Raw genomic sequence first — 12,219 nt, 5'->3', positions numbered from 1 at the left:
AAAGAGATAATAGTATTAGAAAGAATTGTCAAGCTACACAATTAAGCTTAGAATGCAACTATACTAAGATTCCCATCTGTCTTTCTACCTACAATCTGTCTATCTATCTATCTATTTATCTGTCTGTCTATTATTTATATACATCTTCATGAATACTTAATGGGGAGCTCATTTAATCATGCCAAACAAATTTTACACCTGTGAGAGTAAAGTAGCACCAGGAATGTTTTTTTTTTAATTTAAAATTGCATAATGTTATATTGTGCACTATACTGGTTATATGGCAGGCCCTTAATTGTGTGGGTTTTCTTTCACAATCATATATTTATTTTTAATAAGTTTAGTTCTATGCCTTCCTACAGATCTCAATGCATTAATTGAAAAGTACATTCAACAATAATAAAGTTTTAGATATTTGAGTTAGGTTTTTTTAAGATTAGCTTAGAAACTATGTGAACATTTGAAAAATTAGTAGAAAATGTAGATTCGTGAGAGACCTTAAGGGAACAATTTTGTTTTAAATAGATCAGTAATGCTCATCTTTGATTTATATGTATGAATATGTGCATTGTTACCAATTTTAACAATAATAGTTCATATTTATTTAACATTTTATATATGTTATCTCATGTAAGCTTGGTAGCAACTCTGTGAAATAAGTCCTATTATTATCCCCATTTTATGGAAGAGAAAATTGAGCTTGTGGGAGACTAAGTAACCTCCGTAAGGTCATATGGCTAGTATATGTCAAAGACAGGATTTGAAATGAGTTGTTTCTGACTCCGGCATTCTATCTGTCATGTTACACTATACATCATGATAAGTTTTAACATCTTTGTAGTCACAGGGAAGTTACTCTTGAAAATATGAATCTTAATTGCTTTTAGACAGAGTTTCATTTCCCTTTTTCATTTTACCCAGGGTAATTATTTCTTGAAGACAATATTGTCTAGTGAATAGACAATCATAAGACCATAAATTTAGAATTGTAAAAGCCTTCAGATACTGTGCAGTATAATCCAGAAGAAGTTAAGTAACTCATCACATAGTAAGTGGCAGAGCTGGGATTTGAACTCAGGTCTTCTGATTCTAAATCATTCTTTTCAATGTACCACACAGCTAGTCTTGGAGTCAGGAACCTAGTAAAAGTTCTGCCCCAAACTGACGCTAGGTACATCACCATATGAAAATATACTCTTCGGATTACTCTTTAAGGCTCAAGTTATAAACAAATTGTTACCTTGTGTCAGTGGGGGGAATTTCCAGGCTGAGAATTCTCTACACCAATGAAATCACATGTCTAGACCAGAAAACAAAATATGACACAATATCCTGAAATTAGTGTTATACAGAAGGGTCTTTTCATTTCTTCAGTCCTTCTATAAAATGTCCTGGCCACCCATTACAGTCTGATTACCAACAATTTTTAGTTGTTGGTACTGTACAATGGAGGCAGTCAGTCTGCAAGCATTTGTAAAATTCTTACTATGTGCCAGGCATCGTGCTAAGCGATGGAGATAGATGCATGAGGCAAAAAATGATCCCTGCTCTGAGAGATCATACATGTTTTAAATGTGGAAGACATTATGTAAATAACTAGAGGTATACATAATATATACAGAGTATATGAAAGTAATATGAAAGAGGAAAGCATTAGCAGTTGGAAGAAAAGAATTTTTCAGAAAGAAGGCTTTAGGCTGAGTCTTGAAGAAAGGACACTGTAGATACTGCTATCATCTCTTTTCTATTGTGTCAAGTCAATTGAAAAAAAGTACAAAATTGAAGGAATTATATTGTAACAACAAAACAAAACAAAAAAAGAAATCCCATTCTCTACCTCCCTACAATATGGAACCTCTTCAGTGGGTATGATGAGAACAAGAAAATCAGGAATCTCATGATGTCCCTCAGGGTATCATGTATGGTAAGCAATAAGAAGACTTGGGTATGGCTTGGTACCAGATTATAAATCAATCAAATATTTATCCTGTATTGTTCTAAATGCTTCCATAGCTCTGTCATTGGATTTTTAAAAATCTGATCATTTCCTTTATATTTTACAAGTCAACCAGATACATAGGTATGTATTTGCCTTACTGTTGTGCAGGATCTCAGCGAATCATTGATAGTGACATCTCAGATTATGAGGTTGATGATGGTATTGGAGTAGTTCCTCCAGGTGCGTGGGTGCAGAGCATGTCCCTGCTTCTTTGTGCTTTGGCTTATTCTTCTAGTAACCCAGGATCCTCCCTAACGCTGATTTGGAGATATAGTATTCTAGTGAAATCAGTATTAGTTATTCCATGGTGACTTTTCCTCTAAATTACCTAGGCAGTTGAAAATGGATGGACATTTAGTAATTAACATTCCATTTATTCACCTCCATTAGTTTATTGCCTAGAAATAAGATGAGTGAGGCCAGTTGAATCACTTCACAATGCTCTAAACATAAATGAAAAGATGGATTTTATTTCAAATAATGCAGTTCATTTTACTGACAAAAACTCCATTCTCATTTATTTTGTATGGCATTTTTATGATTTTCTTTCCAAGGCTTCTGAACATAATACAGCCTTCCATGGAATATACTGAAAATATGCATGGTAGTAGTTAAAATTGCATGTGGCATGGCTCTATCTTTTATGCCTATGTGATGAATTCATTATCATTACCCTGAGTGTGTAGATATCTCTAAAAAGCAGAAAAATGCATCAGCATTATTTTGTCAACATATTTTTTTAAATCTTAGAATCAATTACTAAAATGGATTATGGCATTATATTGTCACAATGCCTTTTTTAAAAAGATTTGATTTTTTTGGTCATAAAAGTTTGAGGTAAAATTAGAGTCTAAAAGTTAAATGTAAAAAGTTGGAGGAAAGAATAATTTCTAATGTTCTATCTCTTGGGCACGATTCTGTGGGTTTCATTTTTAAGTAGAAAATATTATGCTGAACATGAAGCTGATTTTTTAAATGTCTGGATACATATTTAGTAAGATTAGTCAGCTAATAATAATTTTTCTAAGGTGTTATTATTGTTATTGTTATTAGTGTGATATTTCTCCTTAATTCATACAAGATCACAGCAGGAATGCCTCCTTAGCATGAAAAATCTTTCTAGATAGTTCTACCTTGCAAGATGAAAACTAAAAATTACACCATGGTTAATAATTATCTGGTTATGCTTATGAGAAACATGTAATTTTTCTGTACATGACAGAATAAAAATCTCGTGTCATAGAGTTAGAGCTTTAAAGGAGCCCAGAGGCCATCTATTCCAGATTCCTTATTTTAACTTGTAATTTCCCAAGTCACACAGTTAGCAAGGGTCAGAGATGGTATCTGACCACAAGTGCTTTGATTCCAGATCAATGTTCTTTCTACTACACCATACTGCCTCCCTCCAAATATGGAAGAGATTAAAATCAGAAATTTTTTTAGGTGGAAGGGAGCTTAGAGATCACGTGGTATAGAACAGAATGGACTAGAAGAGTATTCAGTAATCATTAACCTGCTAAGAGCTGCGTGTACAAAGAAGGGTAAGACGACCACTGTTCTCAAGGGGCCCACATTTTAATGGCGGAGACAATACAAAGTTCTCTACCCGGAGAGTCAATGTTCTCTTTCTTCTGTGCCGTGTTCTGTCCATATATAGTTTTTAAATTTTTTCATTGTGATGATGAGAATATTTAAACCCAATCTAACAATGGTTTTCTACCATGGACCATCGTTTCTGGTCAGTCTTAAGCTATCCTTATATAGTCAGATAAAACTCTTATCTTAGAAAGAACTTGTTGTATGTGGGAAGCTTATGGAGGATATCTCCTGAGAAGATGAGACTTTTAAGATGAGACTTTTAGGAAGCCTGTAGATTAAGAAATACATCTTATGCTTGATAATCCCATCATTATGTTGTCTGTGCTTTGACAACCTCCTCACCCTGTCTGCCCATAAGACTTTCAGTATCAAAAGTTTACTTGTGAATAAACAGGTGCAAATTTTTTCCATTACATGAAGGATTCATGTGAAAACTTGCAATAACTCAAAGCAGAAACATTGGAAAAGGACCAAGTTGGCCTTCTAAAGAATTTCTAGCCTAATATATAAATCTATCCAGTACTAAATCCAAATACGTTATGTAACACTGATAGGAAGTAACTGCTCCTACCCCTCTCATTTTAAAAGGTGTTTGCTAAGTTGCAGACATACAAAACCATTAAAGAGATTAATCTTGCCATTTCATTTCACTAATTGGTTCAGTATTAAATATGTAAAGAAATAGGAGCTTTAATTGGTGAGGTGAGCTCCCAGTAAAGAACTTCATTTAAACACAGGTTGATACGTTCTCTGCAGCATATAATCTTAAGGCATGAAGAAGCTACCTAACTTGTCCAGGGTCATAATCAAGTATGTATCAAGAGAAAGGTTTATGCCTAGCTCTCTATAACTTGAAGAGAAGCACTTTCTCTACTACCCCATAAAAGAATGAAGTACTTAGGGGCTGCTGACCTTTTCCCACTGTGATACCATCCACTTCTACATATTTTTTGCCTATTTGGGGAAGTTCTTTAGTCATTTTAGTGTTTAGAAGTATGATTTTTTGTTCTTAGATGGGAAGCTGTGCCTGATTTTACACTTCAAACACTGCTAATTTGTGACCTTGGATACATTTGTCATCCCATCTATTTAGGATTCCCTTAAGAGTTGCAGACCCCTTTCATCCTGTAAGACTCTTGTCATATGTTTCTGTAAATCATTAATAGGAGACCTTCATCTAGATTTCTGGATAATAAGTGGGTACAGATAAAGCACATGGACTGCCCAACTCTTATTCCTTTGCTCCTCACTTTTGATATGGGATTGGTACCACGCTTCTCCTAATTGTACATCTGCTTAATGATATCCTTTTAGGGACTCTTAGTGAGTCTTCTAGGGTAATATGCTACAGTCTACTTATTATTACTGTGTATGTAACTTTCTATTCCCCCTCAGACAATTTTAATTATTCAGAGACATTCCAGGATTCATAGTCATATAGGATCCCTAGAAGATTATAGATATTAAAACAATACAAATTCAGAGATTGTGCCAGAAAGTGAGAAAAGAAGGGAAGAGAAGGGGAGAGAAGAAAAATGAAGAGGAGAGGAGAGGAGAGGAGAGTGGAAGGGAGGGGAGAGAAGGGGAAGGGAGGGGAGAGGAGGGGAGGGGAGGGGAGGAGAGGAAAGGAGAGAGACTTATATCTATATATTTTGTATAATGAGATAAATTTAGTGATTGGTAACATTAACAAAAAATTTATACAAACTATATTCAACATTTAGAGTTCTTTCAAGAATGAATAGGTCAAGCATAGATCATCCATGAAATGGATTTAGACAATGTTTTGAAAGTATGATGTCATGGATAGAGAGCCAGGTCAGAATTAGGATGTTCAAGGTTCAAGTCCCACCCCCAACATATACTGAATATGTGACCTTAGTGAGTCACTTAACCTTTCATAGCATAGGCAACTTCCATGGAGCAAAGAAATGCTAATCTACATTGATGGGGGTGGTGGGGGGAGTTTCCTTATCCAGAATTCTGTACTTCAATTGAATCACAAGTCTGAAGTCAAACAAGTGTGCTATATGCCTTGAAGAAAATCCAAATTGAAATGTCATCTTCACTAGCTGAAATTTCGTTATATCGTGTCTTACCTCACTCCTTACCACCACCACTAGCATGACTATCAGGACTACTCAAAGTTTTGTTCTTTATTTTACTAGCATTAACTATCTTCTTCTACTCATGGGCCATACAACTCTGAGAATTAGTGTTGTTTCTCTCTTTTCTTCCTATAAGGTCCGAAAATTATTTCACTGGTTTTCCACTACTACCAGTCAGATCTTCTTCATTTGTTTTCACTGCCATGGTTACCTCTTCTCACTATCCCATATAGTTTATAATGCACACTGAGACAAAGATCTTCTTTTTTTCTTTCTTTTTCTACTCCTTTATGTCTTTATTAAGAATTTACTACTTGCACTATAGGGAAATTGTGTGTGTGTATGTGTGTGTGTGTGAATGTGGAAGATAAATGGCAACAACGGTTTAATGGAAAAAAAACTTTTAAGTTACAGAATTCTAAAATTTCATCCTTTTTCTATATATCCATATTTCAGGAACTCTGTCCATATAGTTTCCAAGCTCTCCTTTCCTGAATGACTCCTCTTCAGATTTTAGTCCGGAAATCAACTGCCTTATCCTCTCTAGGACTAGATATTTGGTCGGTTTTACTGAATTCCAAAGAGATCATATTCTAATGGAAGAAATAAATTCATATAGAATATATTTAACATAAATATAAAATTAAGAATTAATAATGCACACACAGTAGTTACATACAAAATAGTTTAAGAAGAAAGGCACTAGCAGTTGGAAGAATCAGGAAGAATTTTGTTAAGGTGGTACTTGAACTGTGTCTTTTTAAACTAAATATACAATCTATTAATAATGAAACCAATAATCATGAAAACAAATAATTATTTATGATATTTCAGCTATAAGGACTACTGCTAAGATCTTTTTGAACTATGAAAATCAATGGAATGGCTTGAGAGATGTGGCGATGCTCAGTTTAGGTGGATTATCATGTGCTGGAGACAGTGTTAGTATACTGAGGTTGGAAAGCTAGATTTGGGCCAGGTTGTGAAGGACATTAAAATTAAAGCTAAACAGAAGAGAATGTATACATATATATATATACATACATACATACATACATACATACATACATACATACATATAAAACAACATGGAACCACTGGAATTTAAGGAGTAGGGGAAAGACATGATCAGATCTTGATGGAAGGAAGATCACTTTAGTAGCAGTGTATAGAATGGACTACAATGGTGAGAGATTTCAGTCAGGGATACCAATTAGGAAGCAATTGTAATCATTTGGGTAGGAGGAGACAAGGGCTTTCCCCAAGATAGTAGTTGTATGACTATAAAGAGGTGGTTGGAAGTGAGAGTTGTGTAGAAAGAGAAAGATTTGACAACTGATTAGACATGTAGGGTGAAAGAGTTGGGAATAATGCTGAGGATAGAAACCTAGTAATCTGGAAGAATGATGGTGACTTTCATCGAAACAGATTAATTCGACAGAAGGGTGAATAGGGGGAAGGGGATAATGAGTTCAATTTTTGACATGTTGAATTTAAGAGGTCTCTAGGATTAATTTGAAACATCCAATAGGTACATGATATTTTTGGAACTAAAGCTATAGGGAGACTGACACTAGATTAGATATACAATCTGAGAGCTATCTGCATAGTAATGATAGTTAGAGCCATGGCAGCTGATGAGGTTGTCAAAAGATAGTTCAGAGGAAGAAGATAAGAGCTCTTAGCATAGAATCGTAGTGAACACCCACAGTAAGGGAGTATAGTATACATAAATGAGCCTGAAAAGCGTACTAAGAAGGGGTTTTCAGATATGTAGGAGGCAAGCCAGAAGAGAGTAATGACACTCCTTATACTACATGTGAAAAGTTAGTACCTGACCAAATATCACATGCTCATCTATCATTTGCATATCCCTCAGTTTACAGATGAGGAAAAGGTAAGGCACACACTAATAATTTATAGGAATAAGATTTGAACCCAGGCCCTCTAATGTTCTTCCTACTCAACCATACTACGCACTCCAAAGCCCCTATACAAGGAGATTTTATTTTATCTCTAATCTCAGACTTTCTATCAAATGATTTAAGGAAGTATTTGATTTGCCGTGATTCCCAGGACTTGAAAGATCCTTTCTTATGTTCTCCAAAGCCTTCCCCAAACTTTCTACCCTGAACCGACGCTCATCTCTCTTACTTCTTGTTTTCTTATTTTTTGCATTTATTTTATATTTAATTTTTCACTAGTTACATGTAAAAATAATTTTTAACATTTGTTTTTAAGACTTTGAGTTCCAAATTATCTCCATTCCTCCCTTCCCATCCCCCCTCATTGAGAAGGCAAAGCAATTTGATGTATGTTATACATGTATGGTGATGCAAAACATTGTTAATAGTGATGTTGTGAAAGAAAACATAGACAAAAAACTCAAGAAAAAGTAACAAAGGTTTAAGAAGTGTGATTCAATCTGGATTTGGATACCATCAGTTCTTTCTCTGGGGATGGATAGCATTTCTTCATCATAAATCCTTCAGAGTTGTCTTGGATTATTGTATTGTACATCTCTCCAAACTCTTGCTGAAAGTCTTAAAGTTCCAGCTCCTGGGCTGTCTTCTACTTTTTTTACCCTCATTCATTTCTCTACTAATTTTAGCTTGCCTGAGGCAAGTCTCTGATTTGTAATTGCTGACTTTGCTCCTAGTAATGAAGATGTCTCTTCCTTGGACTGCTCTAGACTGGCATCCTGCTCCCACCCCACATCCTCCTTGGAGTCCATGTTGTTGTTATTGTTCAGTCATTTCAGTTGTGTCAGATTCTTTGTGACTCCATGTGGGATTTTCTTGGCAATGATACTGGAGTGGTTTGCCATTTCCTTCTTTTTATAGATGAGGAAATTGAGGCAAACAGAATTAAGTGACTTGTCCAGGGTCAAACAGCTAGTAAGTGTTTGAGGCCAGACTCAAACTCAGGAAGATGAGTCTTTCTAACATTATGCCTGGCACCCTATCCAATGTGCCACCTAGCTGCCCTGGAGGCCCAAAACTTTCACACTTCTCAGCACTGTATCTTCTTTCACTTTGCCCTTCAGCTGTGATTCTGCCTGATAGTCCCACTGGACTTCCCCTGGCTCCTGCTCACGAATGAAGCATAAAAGACAAAACCTAGCGTCAGTGGTTCATGATATCAGTCCAGATCCCTTTCAATTTGCTGCTTAGAGCTCCTGTTTCCAACCTGACCCAACCCCAACCTGAAAATTGATTAGTTTACTTTTCCTCCCAGACTTTCATGGAAAAATAAAAGCATTAGCCATTATACATGAATTAAAATTTTTCATTCCCCTAATGTGAAGACAGTTTATTTGGTTGATCATCTATGCAGTCCTTTCAATGTTCATTTAAAAATTTTTAAAGATATAAAAGATAAATCTGGTATTCCATTTATCTGGAGTTCAGATTTCTGGTGACCTCAGTTATCAAAACCACATCTGTAACAACAGAAGAATTATAAAACAAGTAAAAAAAAAGCTGATATAAATTAATACTCTGTAGAAGAAACATAGAAATACTCCCTAGAACTCCAGTTTAGACCCATTCAATCTTATCGTTTTGTGTTATCTCCTAAAGTTATACTGCTTTAAAGAGTTTGATTGTCTGGTTTCCTAGCCAGGACAATAGATTGGAATGGAAGATTCAAAAGTGATAACTGAAGGGTGAGTAGTTATTAGGTTCTGAAGAATGCATGGTGCTATGGTGGAAAGAACACTAATTCTAGAATTATAAGACCTGGGTTCAAATCTCATCTCTGACGTTTACTACCTGTGTGGCCTTCCTCAAATTACTTTACTATCCTGGGCTTAATTTCCAATCATTTGTAAAATGAGAGAATAGAACTACATGGCCTCTGAGGTCCCTTCTAGCTCTACAATTATGAGTGTAAGAGGGTACACAAGGGATTGTAACATTAAAAAAATTAGAGAGCCAAAAAGCACAGCTTTTTCATACCATTTAGCATAAGGTCTAAGAGAAATATTCACTTCAATATCCTGTTAGGTCATCAGTACATTATAAAAATTATATCATGCATGATGGTCATAATGTTGACTTAGAATAGATTACATTTTGTTTAGTCAGCTGTTTAAAATGACTGAGAGCATGTGAATATTTTCAATGTCCAAAATTTCAGTTTTTAAAGGACTAAGCTTCTACAACCTAGAAGATTTACTTCTGAGGAAAGTCTTACTACCTGAATAATGAATGCAAATAATGTATTTATTCTAGATCCAGAATCTGAAGAATTAGGTAAATGTTAGAAAGCAAAGTCTCACAAATTATCTCCCATTTACTTCACAGATAATAAAGAATTATATAAAATATGAAAAACCTGCCTCACTACCTTCTTTTTCCTGTATTATGAGCTTCTTGCCTTTAGACAAGCCATAAGCTGTGTTAACCTATGTCCTTTTGGCATGAGACAAGATATTGGGGAAAACCTTCATAACAGCAATACTTAAAGTCATGATACTAGTCATATCCACTTTAGCCATTACAACAGAGTATATATATATATATATATATAATATGTACATTTGCATACATACATATACAGACTTACTTCCCCATGTCATTGAAAATTATGCCCTGCTAATTCATAAATGTGGTAAGAAAATGTACAATGTCTATTAGGTGCTGGGTATACCTTAATTGAAGATTGCCTTCTTAGTACCAAGTAGGCATAGTCTTATATCACTTAACCAATATTTCTTTTATGAAACTGTGCCACAGAACATTCAGCCCCCCAATCTGGGGAATCTTGAATTATGGTCAATGGAATCTCTGACTCGGAAGGTGCACATCTGGGCTCCTTTGCCTCTAACATTTGGAATTTTACTCTGAGGTTCTCACCCTATCATTTCATAGCTTTGGGATATTTCTTTAGCCACAGTCAGACTGTACCAACCAGAACCTGGCTATTTCCTATAGAAGGCATTATGGTCCCATAGTCTTCCGTCTTAGCATCTAGAGTTCTTACAGTCATATGATGAGCTGGGTGCATGCAAGTCATGAATAACATTAATTTTAAAAATGTTATTAAGTATAATAAATCATTTTACAAGCACAAAAGAAGAACCCTGTGAGTACTCATTGATATACCTGAAGTGGTACTTCCAATACAATGTCATAGGAACTTTCCAATAAAGTTTCCTAGCCATTCAGTAAGCATCTTCCACTCTACCCTTCTCTCAAGTCCTTCTATCTGTGAGATGATTCCATTGTGTCTCATGTTTCATAAAATCAAGAAAACACAAGGATTTTAAAACAAGCACTTTTTTGGTGACAAGTGAATTAACTTGGCAGGATACAAAGTCAGAATTGAACTTTGCTTTTCCTCCCCAAAACAGCTATAGCAGTTTCCTAAATAAATTATAGAATCCAACACTGTTAGCTTTCTTTATGTGTTCCGCCATGCACAAAACTATCAAAATAATAGGTCTTGGCAGTAGTTTTTATAGCAGGATTTCTGTTACTCAGAGTAAAAATATTAACAATTTCAACTGATGCCGTATATAGTTACCATGTTATATTGTAAATAATGTCGTACCAAATTCCAAGATGTGTTATCTAATAAAAGTGGCAAATGCAATCTCATGGACTTATTTTTAGACAATGTTGCTGTTAGATTTCTATAATAAGTATGATAGAGATAAGTGAGATAAACTGTATTGAAATAATGACATTCTGACTTTGCAAATAATACTTTGTAGGAGTCAAACACTGAATTTGAAAGACTAGGTAAATAAAAGAACAGACCTGAGCTCCCCAACTTATATCAAAGCTCTACATACTAAATATATTTCAAATATATACATTTAAATATGTAGAAGTGCATTTATAGGTCAGGAAATTTTATATTCTTCTTGTAAGAGAATAAAACCCTATGAGAGATCCTTAAATCTATTCTAAACTGTCATGAATGGTCATTACATTTTCTTCTTATGTTGAACAAGTCAAAAAAGTTTACATCTTACTTATTAAACACAAGGAAAAAGTAGCTTTTTCTTTTCTTTATTTCTACTATTTGTGTTATGACACAAATCATTATGGGATAGTTCTATTATCTTCCATTAGACGTTATAGTTGGTTAACTGGGTTAAGAATTTTCCTGCCCAAGTCCTTCAAGAATTCACCAGTAATCTACACATATGTGCTGTTTGCAATGGAAATACACAAATTGAGCAATGGCTTACAAAAAAGGTTTGAAGTAAAGATCAGAGTTCACAATGAAACTAGGTGTCTGTAATTACCTACAGTGTTTTCTGTTGCTTAGACAATTTTTTTATTGTGTTAGTTGGGAAGTCTATTTTCAAAGATCCAACTAAGATCAATTTACCATCTTGTATAGGAATGTTCTCTTTGTATAATTAAAATTACATTAAATCAAAGGGGAGAGCCTCCTAAAGATTAATTAGTGTAATGACTACTTTTCTGTGGTTTCTAGCAATTAAAAAATCTGTAGATTGATTGAAGTGGGAGCAACACAACTATCTTGGCCTGTATA

At 34.8% G+C, this 12,219-nt stretch overlaps 1 protein-coding gene across 14 annotated transcripts in view; it reads left to right on the top strand.

The window, feature by feature from the left end:
- RIMS1 (regulating synaptic membrane exocytosis 1) overlaps positions 1 to 12,219 on the top strand; it is a 425,786-nt gene that overhangs the window by 207,889 nt on the left and 205,678 nt on the right. For all 14 annotated transcript variants that reach the window (XM_036766397.1, XM_036766395.1, XM_036766392.1 and 11 more), the window contains one exon: positions 2,108 to 2,179. In XM_036766397.1, the coding sequence (XP_036622292.1) occupies positions 2,108 to 2,179 (72 nt within the window). The remainder of the gene's footprint in view (positions 1 to 2,107; positions 2,180 to 12,219) is intronic.

Source organism: Trichosurus vulpecula, chromosome 7, assembly GCF_011100635.1.
Source record: "Trichosurus vulpecula isolate mTriVul1 chromosome 7, mTriVul1.pri, whole genome shotgun sequence".
In the NCBI taxonomy this organism is placed as follows: domain Eukaryota; kingdom Metazoa; phylum Chordata; class Mammalia; order Diprotodontia; family Phalangeridae; genus Trichosurus; species Trichosurus vulpecula.
The sequence above is the reverse complement of the archived record's forward strand: the minus strand, read 5'-3'. Positions and strand labels throughout refer to the sequence as shown.